At 56.2% G+C, this 16,745-nt stretch overlaps 5 protein-coding genes across 5 annotated transcripts; 3 read left to right on the forward strand and 2 right to left on the reverse strand.

Annotated features, from left to right (window-relative positions):
- Positions 1 to 1,247: 1,247 nt before the first annotated feature.
- On the forward strand, positions 1,248 to 5,591 carry PMC1_2 (uncharacterized protein; the record flags this gene model as incomplete). The annotated part of the gene is made up of 3 exons (XM_083194599.1): positions 1,248 to 1,288; positions 1,377 to 4,784; positions 4,853 to 5,591. 3 exons carry the CDS (start codon positions 1,248 to 1,250, stop codon positions 5,589 to 5,591), a joined length of 4,188 nt encoding a protein of 1,395 aa, XP_083049512.1.
- Positions 5,592 to 7,653: 2,062 nt separating this feature from the next.
- On the forward strand, positions 7,654 to 9,246 carry SIR2 (DHS-like NAD/FAD-binding domain-containing protein; the record flags this gene model as incomplete). Its single annotated transcript, XM_083194600.1, has 2 exons — positions 7,654 to 7,900; positions 7,970 to 9,246. The coding sequence occupies 2 exons, from the start codon at positions 7,654 to 7,656 to the stop codon at positions 9,244 to 9,246; spliced, it is 1,524 nt and encodes a 507-aa protein (XP_083049513.1).
- Positions 9,247 to 9,824: 578 nt separating this feature from the next.
- Positions 9,825 to 12,824, reverse strand: ppk32 (kinase-like domain-containing protein; the record flags this gene model as incomplete). Its single annotated transcript, XM_083194601.1, has 3 exons — positions 9,825 to 11,215; positions 11,325 to 12,165; positions 12,222 to 12,824. The coding sequence occupies 3 exons, from the start codon at positions 12,822 to 12,824 to the stop codon at positions 9,825 to 9,827; spliced, it is 2,835 nt and encodes a 944-aa protein (XP_083049514.1).
- Positions 12,825 to 13,681: 857 nt separating this feature from the next.
- Positions 13,682 to 14,978, forward strand: BAT2 (branched-chain amino acid aminotransferase; the record flags this gene model as incomplete). The annotated part of the gene is made up of 2 exons (XM_083194602.1): positions 13,682 to 13,901; positions 13,963 to 14,978. The coding sequence occupies 2 exons, from the start codon at positions 13,682 to 13,684 to the stop codon at positions 14,976 to 14,978; spliced, it is 1,236 nt and encodes a 411-aa protein (XP_083049515.1).
- Positions 14,979 to 15,363: 385 nt separating this feature from the next.
- Positions 15,364 to 15,896, reverse strand: ACO1O0_005177 (ESSS subunit of NADH:ubiquinone oxidoreductase-domain-containing protein; the record flags this gene model as incomplete). The annotated part of the gene is made up of 2 exons (XM_083194603.1): positions 15,364 to 15,457; positions 15,622 to 15,896. 2 exons carry the CDS (start codon positions 15,894 to 15,896, stop codon positions 15,364 to 15,366), a joined length of 369 nt encoding a protein of 122 aa, XP_083049516.1.
- Positions 15,897 to 16,745: the final 849 nt, after the last annotated feature.

Genomic DNA, 16,745 nt, shown 5'->3' on the forward strand with positions numbered 1-16,745 from the left:
CCACCCGAGCCGAGGGCGCCTGGAGATGGGAGTGAGATAGAAGACAACAACCTGGCCCTCGTACTGAGTACGGCTATGCTACAGGGTATGGCGAGGACCCGAGTGAGCCTTGGGAGGCACAAATGGGCCGTGTGGTTGCAGGGCTTTGCGCTTTACGATGTATCCGTAATTTCCCAATGCAATTTGCTTGTGGGGGGTTCTCGGCAGAACTCGAAAAGTTCAGAACACACTTGAATGAGGCTGTCTTGCTCGATCCAATGGTGTGACTATAGCGCCAATACTTGGTAGAGGATCCAGTGCCTTGTTCGAGACGCTTCCTGTTTTCACATTCGAGTGCATGGAGTCAGTAGTAAGGCAAAGTGGCCTGGGCCAGCAGTTCAACTGGAGATGGGGCCAGAACCTGGAAGTGGAAGGCCACCGGGTGCGTGGCGGGGCCCGACGGAAAAGTGGAGGATTCGGCTAGGCCCTGGTGGTACCACATGCCGTCATAGAAGGCCTTGCGCTGCCCAACTGGCTCCAGGTCGGTCAGCGATCTTGCGAGGATTTTTAGGCTTCTTGCTTTGCGGCAGGAAACAAGGTGAGGGTAGGAGCTTGCTACTCGTAGTACTTACTCGTATATGGCATACTTACTTGCCGTTACTTCATCCCTTCTACCGCTGGGAGTGAGAAGCCACCGCCTGACACTGATTCCCTCGGGCCCGATCTTGAGTCTCCACTGCACCTGCCAGCTTGCCCCAGTTGCCAAGCCCGGGGGGTGGCTCCAGCCGGTCAAAGTCTTTATTTCAACCAATCATACTCTCGTTAAGCACAGCCACCCCTGGCTTGATCCAGGACCTGTCAATGCATACAGGCTGCTTTGATATGGAGCAAGAGCTCCCCCCAGACCGCGACTTCACTCTTCCATTGCTTCACTCCCAAGGCTCCAGCTCACCTGAGTACCTTACCATTCTTCTTCTTCTTGCCCATGTCGTTATTCACTTAGCTTTTTGCTGAAGCCATTTGGGGCTCCTCCCAGTCGTCTCCGGTAGTATTTTGCTGTTCATTGTACTTCGGCCTCCATGGCCTTTTCCGCGAAACCCCTACATCGATGCTCCTCGACGCGACGAGGACCAATTATCCTCTCCACGTGTATTAATTATTCTGTTCTGCGCCACCGCCATTCCTTTATCTTTACAACATATGGTGCCGTTCGTGATCGTGCCATCGAACCCTAAGCGCGCCCACAGCCCACGAGCTGCCATCTAGCCATGGCCGACTCGAAAGGCGGCAAACAGCCACAGGAACGAGCGTAAGTCCTTTCCAGCTCGTGTATTTAAACTCCTAATACCCCGGGGGTAAATACCTGCCATTGTTTAGGAGCTAACAGCCTTGCTCAGCCCGGCCATCACAATTGATACCGCCGCAGAAAACGGCCAAAAAGGTCCCGCAAACATGCCTGAACACTCACAACCTCCGCAGAATGTCAATTGGTCACCAACGTCCCAAGACGGCCCAGCCAGTGCCTCTGACCAACCAGGGAAACTTCCCGACCTACATATCCAGACCTCCTTCGATAGTAGAAATAGTCTACCCCCGAGTCCCCACAATGTTTCGAGCCCCGTAAAGTCAAGAGGCAACGACCGTTCATCTGGATTTCTTGAAGTCCCCGGTAGTGGTCGCGACAGGCAGGGGTCTGTCGATACAGAAGATGGCTCCCGATCTGTCTCATCACAAGGCGATGTGACGGTCGTGCCTTCCAATGGAGGACAATCCGATCAAGGCAAGCAACTTCAGAGCCACAACGAAAATATCATGGAAGACGACACCGCGCTCAACCCTGATGTCGGGTCTGAGGCTGAGTTCAAGGTTGAAAACAACCCCTTCGCCTTTTCGCCCGGTCAGCTCTCAAAGCTGTTCGACCCAAAGAGTCTTGCGGCCTTCTACAAGCTAGGCGGCCTGGCCGGCCTCGAGCGAGGCTTGCGGACAGATCGTAAGGCTGGTCTGAATGTCAACGAAGGCCACCTCAGCGGGACTGTTTCTTTCGATGAAGCAACACGGAAAGACGTAAAGCCGCTGGCCCACGCCGCCTCCGATGAGATGCATGTCGGCAATGCGGGTGAACCGTTTCAGGACCGACTCCGTGTTTTCAAGGATAATCGACTTCCTGAGCGCCAGGGCAAAAGCCTCCTACAGCTCATGTACATTACCATGAAGGACAAGGTTTTGATCCTACTCAGCATCGCGGCCGTTGTCAGTCTTGCTGTCGGCCTTTATCAAACCTTTTCCCACGAGTCGGGATCCAACCAGAATAACGACAAGCGCGAGCTTATCACTCAGTACGGCTTCGCCAAGAGGGTCGAAAACGCCAACGAGGATGGTAGCGGCCGTGATAAGGATAGCGAGCCCAGGGTGGAATGGGTTGAGGGAGTGGCTATCATGGTGGCTATTGCGATCGTCGTCCTTGTCTCGTCCCTTGTTGATTGGAGAAAAGAACGTCGCTTCGCAAAACTGAATCGGAAGAAGCAGGATCGCGTCGTCAAGGTGATCCGTTCTGGCAAGACAAGTGAGATTTCCGTTTACGACATCATGGCCGGAGATGTCCTGCATCTTGAACCAGGCGATTTGGTTCCTGCCGATGGGATTCTCATTGAGGGTTTCAACATCAAGTGCGACGAGTCCCAGGCCACCGGCGAATCGGATCTCATCCGCAAACGACCAGCGGACGACGTTTACCGCGCAATAGAAACCCACGAGAACCTGAAGAAGATGGACCCATTTATCCAGTCTGGTGCCCGCGTAACCGAAGGAATTGGCACGTATATGGTCACCTCGACTGGCGTCCACTCCTCGTACGGCAAAATCCTCATGGCACTGAACGACGATCAGGATATGACTCCGCTCCAGCATAAGCTCAATGTCATTGCAATATGGATTGCAAAGATTGGTACTGCAGCTGCATTCCTACTCTTTGTCGTATTGTTCATCAAATTCCTTGTCAACCTACCAAAACAGCCAGCCAGCGTCACTCCGGCGCAGAAGGGTCAGCAATTCTTGGACATCTTCCTGGTCATTGTGACGATTATTGTCGTTGCTGTCCCTGAGGGTTTACCCCTAGCAGTCACGTTAGCACTTGCTTATGCGATGGTGCGCATGATTAAGGACAACAACCTCGTCCGTCACCTCAAGGCGTGTGAGGTCATGGGCAATGCGACGACCATTTGCTCTGACAAAACCGGCACCCTGACCCAGAACGAAATGCGTGTTGTCTCGGGAACGATTGGAACCGGTTATCAATTCGGCGGCCGTCGATCAGAGTCACCGGAAACCGAGACTGGAGCTAACACAACTCCTATGGATGATGCCAACGCAAAATCTGCTGAAGGGTGCGTGTCAATGCTGGGTCCTTCCGTCAAGGAGCTCTTACTCAAGTCCATTGCCCTTAATTCGACCGCATTCGAGGGTGAAGAGAACGGACAGATGAAGTTTATTGGCTCCAAGACCGAAACTGCTCTCCTCCTGTTTGCCAAAGACCACCTGAAAATGGGGCCTGTTGAGGAGGAGCGAGAGAAATCGAAAACTATCCAGCTCGTTCCCTTTGACTCTGCCCGTAAAGCCATGGCTATTGTCGTCCAGTTGCCTAACAACAGAGCCCGGCTCTACGTCAAAGGCGCCTCAGAAATCATCCTGGCCAAGTGTAGCAGTATTCTGCGTAACCCAGCCGAGGACACCGCCATTGCCTCCATGACCAAGGAAGACAGGAGCACAATCTCGGGGCTCATAGACCGATATGCCAACCGCTCCTTGCGGACGATTGGCATCGCATACCGGGACTTTGAGTCCTGGCCACCAGAAGATACGCGCAGGGTAGAGGGAAATTCCAACGAGGTGGATGTGGAGAGCTTATTCGAGGATCTGTCTTTTATCGGAATGGTTGGCATTCAGGATCCCCTTCGACCTGGTGTTCCGGAGTCAGTAGCCTTGTGCCAGAAGGCCGGCGTCACTGTCCGCATGGTCACGGGAGACAACAAACTTACAGCTCAAGCCATCGCGAAAGAGTGCGGCATCCTGCAGCCTGATGGGATAGTCTTGGAAGGGCCCGAGTTCCGCAACATGAGCCGGTTGCAGCAGGAGGAGATCATTCCACGGTTACAAGTCCTTGCTCGGTCGAGTCCGGAAGACAAGCGCATCCTCGTCAAGAGACTCAAAGACAAGGATGAAATCGTAGCAGTCACTGGAGACGGGACCAATGATGCTCCCGCCCTAACCACGGCCGATGTTGGTTTTTCCATGGGCCAGTCGGGCACAGAAGTGGCCAAGGAGGCGTCGTCGATCATCCTGATGGACGACAATTTTGTCAGCATTGTCCAAGCGCTGAAATGGGGACGCGCGGTGAACGATGCGGTCAAGCGTTTCCTACAGTTCCAGCTGACGGTGAATATAACGGCAGTCGTCCTCACATTCATCACAGCTGTGTCTTCTGACAGTGAGGAGTCAGTCCTGACAGCTGTCCAGCTACTGTGGGTCAATCTCATCATGGACACTCTCGCGGCACTCGCCCTTGCGACCGATCCGCCACAGCACAGCATCTTGGAAAGGAAGCCGGAACCGCGGAAGAATTTCATCATCACGCCCACCATGTGGAAGATGATCATTGGCCAAGCCATATACCAGCTGGCTATCACCCTCGCTCTGTACTATGGTGGACCACACGGTATCCTGCCTTTGGGTAGACAACCCAGCAAGGACGAAATCTCCACGCTCGTATTCAATACCTTTGTGTGGATGCAGATTTTCAATCAGTGGAAGTAAGTACACCGCCAATCTTACCCAGCTACATGGACTACGGACTGCAGTAAGCTAACCAAGTTCCCAGCAACCGTCGCCTAGACAATCATTTCAACATCTTTGAGGGTTTGTTGCAAAATCCATACTTCATTGGCATAAGTGCCCTCATGAGCGGTGGCCAAGTCTTGATCATCTTTGTGGGCGGTGCGGCTTTCTCTATCGCCAAGGAAAAGCAGTCGGGAGGGCTATGGGCCATTGCCCTGGTGTTGGGTGTCCTATCGATCCTTGTGGGCGCGCTAATCCGCCTCATACCTGACAAGTGGGTTGTAGCTCTGGTCCCCGAGTTCCTGAAACGGCGCGCGTCCAAGTTGCCTGGTGTGAAGGTGTCAGACGAGGAGATGGGCTTATATCCCGAACCACTCGCCGAGGTGCGGGACGAGCTTCGATTCCTCAGGCGGATGAAGGGAGGACGCCTGAACAACTTGAAGTTTGCCGTCCAGCATCCGAGGGAGGCCATCATCCAGCGATCGCGGAGCCCGTCACGGTCGAGATCAGACTCGCTCCAACCGCCGCCCTCGCCGGCCAAGGGTGGCACGGTCGTCGAGTCAGGGCCCGCTACTCCGGAGTCCCGGCGGCGATCTAGGTCGACAAGATCAAGATCAAACTCGGCGCTGGGAGCGCCCACGGTCATGGCGGGTATTGTTGCGGCGGGTGTAGCAGCTGGGTGGTCACCAACGGCCAGAGGAACGTCAGAGGGGGCCGAGGATAATGGCGAAGCGCGGCCGCGGCGAGGTAGCGCAGACGAGAGGAATAGCTCGCGGGGTTGAAGTGGTGGGCTGGAGTGGCAAACAATAACAGCCGGCTCAGTACAGAATACCTCGGTGGCATTGTTGTATTATTATACGTTACTCATAGATGGGTTGTCTTGTTAGGCAACTCGCATCCCGTCTTTCCCCCTTAGATTAGAATTCGATTAATAAGAGTAGCCCAGCAACGGTCTGGACCCTTCAGCGATGTGGCACCGTGGTGTCGGTAGATTGTGTTGAAATTGGCAGCGTAGGAACAGGCTGTATGTACTCCGTACGTCGTAGTGGCGCGCTGGTGGCTAGCCAAATGAGGTGGGGAGGCAGTTGAGGGGATGTAGAGAGCAGGTTGGGCCCGAATATTTCCGAAGACTGGTAGACTAACTAAGGATTTCACCTTCTGAGTGCTGCGATTAAGATGCGCGTGTGATGCTTTGACACGCATATATTAGAAGCGCCGGGAATGATAATGAAGGCAGGCGAGAGTGATTAAACTGCGAAGTCCCTGTTATACAGACGCAAAATAGAGAGAGTAGGTACGAAGATGGTTGTTGCAGGTAGGAATAGTATAGGGTAGGTAACTACATAGGTAGCATAGAGGACTATTAGTATAACTAACGGAGGGGCCGGGGGGGTTTCTAGTTGTGGTGGGATGGAGGCGACCGGCAGAGGCGGAATAGAAACTCCGGCTGACTGTGAATAGCGCATACCGCCTTTCTGGGGTCTATTGTGTTACGGCTCAAAGTCCGGAGTGTTCGCTGGTCAGGGCGTGGGTCGAGGTGGCGATAGGGAAGCTTCCGTTTATAGTTTGGGGTTTGAGTTGACTTGTCTTAATCGTTCCAGCCACGAGTGACTGCGCTAGCAGTATCAGGACTCGAGGGGATTACGAAGCAACAAGAGCATGACAAGGGCAGCAGTTCTTCTGCAGCAATACGGCGAATGAGGCATTGGTGAGGCGCATTGATGAGGCATCGATGAATCAAGGGCGCGATGGAGTCGGTACAGAGTCGTACTCGGTGGCCGTACTCGGTGGCCGTACTACAGTCTACAGCACTTGGACAGAAAATTAGGGACAAGTCATGAGTGGCCCATTTCTTTCTACTATGACACGGGAGCGGCGCCACGCACGCTTTTCCGGGTGGCTGGCTGTTTTAGGCACACATGAGTCTATTTCCTGGCGATTGGCGCCGGTTTTCGTATTCTCTTTCCCTTTCTTATTTCTGATTTCTTTCTTATTCTCATCTCGCATTTCGCATTTCGCATTTCTCATCTCACTGCTCGTGTCATACTCACTCTCACTCTCACTCTCTTCCACCCTTGCTCCAGCCCCTTTTCGCCTCTCCCCTGGCTGCTGTTGCATTCGCTCCTTGCCTGCATTCTGTTGCTTGTATTTCCTGGGGTAAGTTGACCGGATTGGGCGGACGACGCTGGACGGCAAGACTTTTTGTCTTTTCTGTCGCAACTCCCTTCTGCCCCTCCCTCGCGACTCTCTCTCTCTTCCTTTTTCGGTTTACCTGTTTACCTGTTTATTTACCTGTTCAAACTGTTCACACTGTTCACCTCGTTTCTCTTCCTCTCCCCATCACCACCTGACGCGTTCTTCGGGGTCGCATCGCATTGGGGATTCGGGCCTACGGAATTGGACTACTACCGGACTACTGGATTGGCGGTTGTTGGCTGGTCTCTCGGCCATCTCCCTTTCAAACCACCTCGAGGACTTTGAGACAGGGGGTCGCCCATATTCCAATCCTCGTATCCGTGCTCGAAGCCGTTTATTAGCCTTTTGACCTTCTGGAGTCCGAGTTAATAATCGCTGTCCTTTTCCGCTTCACCCACCCTTATTCATTCTTTTCGACCGCAACACCAGACCACATAGTCGCGAAACTGTTTCCACTCTTCTTCTCGCTTTTCTTTCCCTTTCCTCTCTGGCCTAGCTAGTCTCACCATCTATCTACCTGCACACTTTGCACACCATCATAACACCACAACACCACAACACCACAAAACCACAACACCACAAAACCACAAAACCCGGCTTACCGAATTGTCATCCATAGAACCTTGCAAGGCCACACACACAGCCTTGATGAACGGCAAACGTGGCGCAGCCAAGGGTGTCACCCTGGCCAAGCGCAAGACCAGCCCCGGCAAGGCACCCGAGAAGCTGTCTGACAATCCCACGTCAGACGAGCTGAGAGACGCCGCTGTCCACATTTCTCTCGCCGACCTCGAGGAGCGCGTTGCTGACGTGCGTGACTCGTGGGAGACCGAGTCGCTGTTCGAGGATGTCTTTGAGGAGCTTGTCAACGATGATGCCTCTGCCTCCGTGTCGGGTGAGTCTTCCTGTGCTGAGCCTCATGGTGATGACGATCAAGTTTTGCTGACTCGTACTTGCTGCTCAGATGGCGCCAGCGCAGGCACCGGTGCTACCAATGGCTCTTCTGTCTGCACACCCGAAGAGGCCAGTCGTCTGCGCCGCGAACTGCGCGAATATGGCCCAGCTGTCTTCTGCCAGCGCACCGTCGACTCTGGCCGCTACACGGCCAAGAAGCTGCTGAGCGCCTTTGGTATCAAAGCCCCAGCCTTCCTCGAGGGCGCCCCGGATGAGGATTACTGCAGCCTGCTGTCCCTGGCCATAACCCGCGAGCTCTCCAAGCGTGCCAAGCTAGCCCGCTACAACACGGTTGGCGACGCTGTCGACCTCATCCGCCGCAGCTCCAACATCATCCTGCTCACCGGTGCTGGCATCTCTACCTCGCTCGGTATTCCCGACTTCCGCTCCAAGGGTACCGGTCTCTACTCCAAGCTCGAGCACCTCGGTCTCAGCGACCCCCAGGAGGTCTTCGACATCAACGTCTTCAAGCAGGACCCCAGCATATTCTATTCGGTCGCCAAGGACATTGTCCCCGCCATTGATCAGTACACACCGACTCACAAGTTCATCGCCATGCTGCACGAGCGTGGCAAGCTTCTCACCAATTACTCCCAGAACATTGACAACCTCGAGATCAAGGCCGGCGTCCCCAAGGACAAGCTCATTCAGTGCCACGGCTCCTTCGGCACCGCCAGCTGTGTCGAGTGCGGCTACAAGATTCAGGGTGAGAAGATCTTCCCGGACATCAAAGCTGGCAACATCCCCAAATGCCCCCGCTGCATCCAGAACCTGCGCGCTGCCGCTGCCCCGACCAAGCGCAAGCGCTCCGCTGGTGCTGATGGCAAGCGTCGCCGTCGTTGGGGCGCCTCCGCCGCCAATAGTTCTGACGAGGACGACGACTCCACGTATGACGTGCCCACGGCTGGCATCATGAAGCCCGACATCACCTTCTTCGGCGAGGCCCTCCCCGACGAGTTCTCGAGGCGCCTCACCGAGCACGACCGCGACAAGGTCGACCTCGTCATCGTCATCGGCACCTCGCTCAAGGTGACGCCCGTCTCCGAGATTGTCTCGTGGCTCCCCTCGCACATCCCCCAGATCTACATTTCGCGCCAGGCCGTCAACCACATCAACTTTGACATTGACCTCCTCGGTGACTGCGATACCGTCGTCACCGAGCTGTGTCGTCGCCTCGGCTGGGAGTTCTGCCACGAGATGGTCGACCCGGACGTCCGCATCGACGTGTCCACCGAGGAGGGCTATAAGAGCCGCCACATGTTCACGCCCGACAAGCCTTCGAAGTAGAGGAGTTGCCAAGGATGTTTGAATTTCTCTCTCTCTTTTCTTTTTTGCTCATTTTCTTTGTGTCCATTGGTGTAGGGAGTTGGCGGGCAACGACCTGGTGCGAGGCGTCTGGACTCGGAAACTTTTGATACGTCCGGTTTCCTTTGCGGTTTAGTTTTCTTCTCTGTTCGCACTTGTTGTACCCGGGGAAGAAGGATTGGATGAAGAAGGGGAAGGAAAGAGGGACAGAGGGTGCGAGAGGACATATAACCCTCGCGCCACTGTTGTTGATTTTCTCGCGAAAGGGTGTGGTTATGGAGAACAGAAGAGGAGGCCTGTAGAAGCTGTAGATGGATTACATGACCTTGCTTTTCCAAAATAATGGACCGCCCTGAAGAGGGATTCGTGTACTGGATGTGATCGGGTCTCATCGAGCGAAGAAATGAACATGAGAGACTTTTCAAGATACGGGTATAATATACTGGTCATGTCTATTTCGAAGCATGCTTATGTACGTCTTAAAACAAAAAGTAACCCTTCCCCCTCCCGGCTATGATGGCGTGGAAAAATTAATCCGCTATTGCTCATAACGCCTCGCCCTAAATCAGACTCTCATACTTGTCCAGCCCCGACCTTTGCTGGGGCTGCTTCTGCTGGGGCTGCTGCTGAGGCTGCTTCTGCTGTATACCGCCGGCGCCGCCCATAACGCTGTTCATGCTCATGTGCGATGACGGCTGGGCGCCCATAGATGCCCAGGGACTCTTCTGCTGCTGCTGCTGCTGTTGCTGAGGTTGTTGGATGCCAAAGGCGGAACCCGAGGAGGACAACGTCCCTGCCCCCGGGGGTGGTGGGAGCGAGAAGGACGACCCGCGCGAGTCGGGGGAGCCTATGGAGGGGCGTTGGCCGATGGACATGTTGGACATGGAGGTGTTTATGCCACCAAAGCTGGATTGCGTGCTGGCCGAGTAGTTTGGCGTCGACGACGATGCCCAGGGGTTAGATGCACCTGTGCCGGCGGAGGACCAGTTGATAGACGCCGAAGGTGGCGGGGCGGACGGCTGAGTAGGCTGCATGGGCTGGCTGAACTGCGTCGATGCCGGCGTGAGGGACTCGAAGCGGTTAAGGTCGGGTGTGACGGTGCGGAAGCTCGACTGCTGAGACTTCATAGCGCCTGCCCGGGTAGGGGGGCTGGTCGGGCCGGCCGCGGACGGGCTGGGGGTAGACCAGGAGAAAGCTGGCGCCTGGGGTGTGCTGGCGGAAGACCCCGCCCCCCTGGTGGTGGAAGATGAGTTGGGTGCATCATCCCAGCTGGCGAAACCACCAGAGCCGTTGGCCGGTGTGGCGGATGTGGATGTGCTTGTGCGGCCCTTGACGAGGGACTCGAAGTCGTCCTCGGTCGCCCCGTTGCTCTGGTCAAACGACGTGCCCGTCACGCCGCCAAAGGAGAGGAAGTCTTCATTCTTGGCGCCGACGGAGCCGTTGGTCCCGCCCAGCTCCTGCAGCTTCCTGGTCTGCTCATCCTCGACCTTGCGCGAGAGTAGCTTGATGAGCTCCATGAAAGTCTGGAACTGCTTCAGCTCGAGTAGCGGTCCCAGGCTCATGCTCCACAGGATGGGGAGAATGTCCATAGCCACGAATTCCGCGTCGGCGACCTGGCCAACGATTCGCAGAACGTTGAGGGCGGCCATCATGACGGCGGGCTCCTTGGTCTTGATGCCCTTGATCAGAGGGACAATCTTCTCCTGCATTGTGTACTTATCCAAGGCGGTCGACGACGTGATCTTCTTGTTCTGGGCATCCAGACCGTTGAGCCCATCGTCAGCTGCAGCATCGGCGGACCCACCGCAGAGGATGACGAAAGATTGCAAGCCGCGGACCTTGATGGCCAGACTGTTGGTGCGCGTGAAGACGGCGGAGACAATGGGGAACAGTTCGTTCTTGATGGTGCTAAAGTCGAGCACGGGCAGGACAACAGGAAGACTCCGCATGGCTGCGTCAATAATGGAGTGAGTTGGGCATTCGATGGCGGCCAACAGGACGGGAAATATGTCTAGGTCATGGTCAGTATCAAGATACGTCGATATGAGCGGGCAACGTACCATCCTTGAACTCTGCCCCCGAGCAATTGTCGGCGCACACGGAAAGGTTTTCCAGGAAGATCATTAGTCCTGCGTCCCGAGCCGGGTCCTTCTCTTGCTGGCCCTGCTTGGCGTTGACGACGAAGATATCCTTGAGCGCCGGTCGCACCTTGTCCCCAAACGCGCGGCGCGAGGAGGGGAGCAGCTGGAGGATTTTGAACACGTTTTGCAGGATGGGAGAGAGGAGGTCCCTATCCTTGAGCTCCTCCAATAGAGCCGGGAGGAGTTTCTTCTCGATGACGGATTTGGGGAACGACGGCAGCACCTTGGTGAGCCCCCGCAGGAACTGGCTCTTCTCATTGGGCGTCTTGGCTGGGAACGCGTCGAGGAAGCGAATCGTCGACACTAGGACATTGTCGAAGTATTCGCTCTCCTGGAACTCCTTGGCGGTTAGCCGTTGGGCCGGCCGCCGTGTGATGAGCCTGGGAAGCACATGGCCTGCAAGGTCCTTGGGAAGGGGACGGGAGCAGAGGAACTTGTTCGAGGTTGAGGGGATGGTGGAGGAGGAAGCAAAGAGCTTCTTGTAGGATGAGAGGCTGCCATGTGCCTCCAATGGGGAGCGGTGGGGGGAGTTGTAGAGTGCCACGCACAACAGTCCTAGTGAGAACATATCGGCAGCAGCCGTCATATTGTTGTCCATGACAAAGTCGGGCGATGTGTAGTCGAGTTTGAGCTGGACAAACTTGGGCAACCTCGGATCGGGGTTCAGAACCTCGTACAAGTTGACGCCGTGTATCGACGTGGGCTTGGTAGATCCCTCGATGGGGCTGCAGAAAGCCAACCCGCTGATTTTCCAGTCGGACTTGAGGCGTGTCAGTCGGCGGCGACGTTCCATGTCGGCGAGGATGGGCGACATACCTTGGCATTGATGAGGACCGCATCCGGGGTTAGGTTGCCGTGTACTAGACCGGCATTCTCGTGTAGGAACTCGAGGGCTTTGCTGATTTGCAGCAGGCCCTTTTGAATCTCAAGTTCGTCGATCTCGAGTTCTCGTCTCCTCCTTACACCGTCCGCATCCTCGGTGACGAACCGACTTCCCCTTCCACCAGGGCCGCCAGACCTCTCCTGATCATCCTTCTCTTGCAGAGCGCTCGCAAGGGACGCAGTCACTGCTTCCGTCACAAACTGTAGGCCGCCGCTTCTCGTCTCCTCCACCGGTTCCACCAACTCGAGGATGCTCGGGTGCCTGAGTTTGGCTAGACTGGACGCCTCCTTCTTCAGACGGTCGACAAGCTGGTCGACGGTGCGCTTGAAAGTGGCACCTCCAGACCTGCCTAGAGAGCTACCGTGGGAGTCGAGCGACTTCTTATCAAAGACAAAGACGCTGTAGACCTTGCCGGTCGACTTCTTCTTTCCATCGTAGATCTTCCACGGGCCGGCCGTCGATGTCGGGTTCGGGGATATGGAGTAGTTGGCAGTGATGTTGGTGGAAGAGATGGACTTGAGCGCCGAGGAGAACATGGTGTCGGGTTATGCGATTGGGTCGAGGACTGGTTGGATCATATCGAGACGCCGCGAGATGGGATAAGAGCCGGGGTGGAGGGGCGGTTACGTCGGGCTTGCGCGGCTGCGCACAATGGGCTTTGGAGAGTCTCGACAAGAAGGCAGTCGCACGTGGCTTGAACAGCGATTAGGGCAGGTTTGCGCAGTCGTATTCTGGGTTTCTGGCGCTCGTCGGCCGCGCGTGGGTAGCGTTGGGATTGTGCGGCGACTTGACACCCAAAGATGGTAAGTATTACGGTGGTGAAGCGGGTGCTGACGGTGCTGTACCTGTAACTTGGCATGCTTGGCTTAGAGAACGCGAGCCACGCGTGGGTTCTTGTGGCTGACATGCCAGATGTGGCTGAGCACGAGTACTCGTAGCAGGCGAACGGCACGAACGGGTAGCTTCGGCGAATGACCGCCCGAATCGCTGGAGCTCGCTGCAGGTCCACGCCCTTGCAGTGCAGCGAACGGGCGGCATACAACGCCTTGTCACGGGCACAGGGAGCTACATTGAGCTCCGATGCAGCCCCGATACCAACGGCTTAGGCATGCGGGTATTTTCACTAGGGAGCCGGTATAAGAGTCACGCGAGCCAATCTGTGCCAGGACGCTCCTCTCTTGTTGTCATAGGCATTACTCGTGTTAGGAAGCGAGCAAGTCTCAGTTGGGTACGTTGTACCAACTCGTTTGTGGTAATTCCGGTGTAGTGTTTATTCCCCGAAATCGGACAGGTACAGGTACGGATACAACCACCCAAGTTGCGCCTCAAAAGTTTCGAGCCCTTCCCCCCGTGCTCACCGCAAACCTTGCAACTCCACGGATTGCTCACCACGATGAGGTCTCTTCTTCGATCCACTGCTCTGCGGAGCGCCACTCGGGCGCCGCGAGCGCTGCCAGCCTGCTACGCTGCGCGCCCCTTCAGCGTCAAGGCCGATCACGCATCGGCCTCCAAGCAGCGCGCCCTGGATCCTTCCAAGCTCCAGATCACTAAGACCAAGCACCCCAAGGCCCTCAGTAAGCCTGAGGATCTCGTCTTTGGCAAGGAGTTCACCGGTACGCCCAATTGGGCCCTCACGCGCCTGTATACACCTTTCGCTGACCTTATCTCTGCCAGATCATATGCTCATGATTGAGTGGACTGAAAAGGACGGATGGCTCGACCCCAAGATTGTCCCCTACCAGAACCTCTCCCTCGACCCCGCGACCTGCGTCTTCCACTATGCCTTTGAGTGCTTCGAGGGTCTCAAGGCCTACAAGGACAAGGCCGGCAATGTGCGCCTGTTCCGCCCGGACAAGAACATGGCCCGCCTGAACAAGTCGTCCGCCCGCATCGCCCTGCCCACCTTTGAGCCCTCGGCCTTCATCGACCTGATCAACAAGTTCGTCCAGGTGGAGAAGAAGTCCATCCCCAACCAGCGCGGCTACTCCCTCTACCTCCGCCCGACCATGATTGGCACGCAGAAGACGCTCGGCGTCGGCGCCCCCGGCTCTGCCCTCCTCTATGTCATCGCCTCCCCCGTCGGCCCCTACTACCCCACCGGCTTCAAGGCCGTCTCGCTCGAGGCCACCGACTACGCCGTGCGCGCCTGGCCCGGCGGCGTCGGCGACAAGAAGCTCGGCGCCAACTACGCGCCCTGCATCCTGCCGCAGCTCGAGGCCGCCGCCCGTGGTTTCCAGCAGAACCTGTGGCTGTTCGGCGAGGAGCAGTACGTCACCGAGGTCGGCACCATGAACATGTTCGCCGCCATCAAGGACAAGGCCACGGGCCAGAAGGAGCTCGTCACGGCGCCGCTGGACGGCACCATCCTCGAGGGCGTGACCCGCGACTCGGTCCTCGCCCTGGCCCGCGAGCGTCTCGTCCCCGAGGGCTGGAAGATTAGCGAGCGCAAGTACACCATCAAGGAACTCTACGACGCCTCCAAGGAGGGCCGCCTGATTGAGGCCTTTGGCGCCGGCACCGCTGCCATTGTCAGCCCCGTCAGGAAGATCTCGTGGAAGGGCGAGATCATTGACTGCGGCCTCAAGGAGACCGAGGAGTCTGGCGAGATTGCTCTTCGGATGAAGAACTGGATCGAAGGTATCCAGTATGGCGAGGAGGAGCACGAGTGGAGCTATGTGACCAAGCCGTAGATGGGTTGAGAAAACATATATATGCGTTAGTATTTGGCAGTATATCAATAGAGCGGTGGAGAATCTACATGATTTAGTTCTAGCCTATTTTGCTACGTTCATTGTAACCGCACGAGATATCGGCTCCGCAAAGCATTTGTGGGCCATGCGAGGTGGCACTGGAGGCCGACCCAGTTGGTTGTGTGTCAAGTGTAAAGTGTCATTGGTGACAAAAGAAAGGTACATCTCTTCTAGTAATGGCGTAAACCGAGAGGAATCTTCACTGGGAAGACGGAGTGCCAATATACACGGTCGCGGGTCTAAATCCAGGGCACTATGCAGCTCCATCGATTCCGTATTCCTCTTGCATGTCCCATGCCGATGCAAAAATAACCAAAGAACCCATCTAATCCTTCTTCTCGCCCTTCGCACTCGGGTCGGGCAGGATGCCCTCGGCCTCTAACCGCCTCCTGGCCTCCTCAAGGGCCCAGGTAGAGACACTGCGAGGAGCCTGTTAGCATATTTTCGCTCTGGCAAAATTGACTCACGACGGGGTTCATTCGTGGACGCCAAAGCTTGTCCCGAACCACGACAGATCGACAGATCCGTGGAGGATGGAATCGGGAGTAGCCGAATGGCCGCCAATATGGGGGACAAGACTCACGTCGTGTCAGGCTTGAAAGCCAGAGCGATGCCGGTGGCGACCAAGCTGCCGCAGAAGATGTACATGGGCCACTCCCAGCCCTCGGGCTCGGGCTTTTCGCCGGGCTTGATGCCCCAGAGCCAGCCGGTGGGAGGGTCGAACTGCTGGCCGCCGCCGCCGCCTTGTCGTCGGGTCGTCAGGGAGAAGTTTCTTGTGGCGCTGGTGGAGGTGGTGGCGGACTGGCGGACACAGCGCACGGAGCGCAGGGGCGCGGCCGCGTGTCGGATGAGGGCCATGGCAATGGTGGCCCGGTGTGCGGCTCGGGATGTGCGGATTGGGGTTCGTGGTCTCGGTCAATGGCTGTGTTGGCGGCCGGCTGAGATGGGAGACGTTGGTGGTTGTCGTTGAGATGGGTCAAGGTGCGAGGCGCTCGGACTGGATGGAAGTCACGTGACGGCATCGGGATCCTCAATGACACTCACGACCCGAGGCTCCACTTTTGCGTCGATCGCTAGAGACACCGTCATGAATTGGCTTTGAAAATGACCATGATGCGTGCCATGCAACCCAATGCCCGTAGTCTGCTGCAAATTTGAATCTGACTACTGAGGTATCTGAAGATCTAGTTGCCCTATTTTTAAACCAAATTTGTCTCACTTCCTTTGTGAAGAACCTGCCGTTTCGGAGCACATTGCCGTGGGACAGGTTGAGCGTCCCCCTCCCTCCACCCTAAACACTCCATGATTTCTTACCCCACGATCTCCACCAATCCGACAGCTGCCAGGCCGCCAACTTCATCATAGCTTCTGCAAGTGGTCACTTGGGCAGCGCAGATCTCCCGAGGCACGATTGATTAAGAATTGAGGACACCTCTGATAACGGAGAGCCCCGGCCTTCATGGTGCCTTATCACAGCTCTAGAAAGCCCAGCTTTGGGCCCCAGGGGTCACAGTTCGCCAACTGGTCGTACACTCGTTAACCTCGTCTTGCTGTCAGGCCTCAGTGCCTAGACCATCGTGCTCCTATGCTCCCGTGGGGCTAATCTGCAAGATGCATCTTGACCCCAGCTCAGCAATCCCCAGCCATGGAGCTCCGAACGAGTCTTTGGACGGCAATGTGACTGGCGATGCTGCTGGTCGTGATTTG

The sequence above is a fragment of the Amphichorda felina genome (assembly GCF_050947745.1).
Source record: "Amphichorda felina strain 45539 chromosome Unknown scaffold_5, whole genome shotgun sequence".
Taxonomy (NCBI): domain Eukaryota; kingdom Fungi; phylum Ascomycota; class Sordariomycetes; order Hypocreales; family Bionectriaceae; genus Amphichorda; species Amphichorda felina.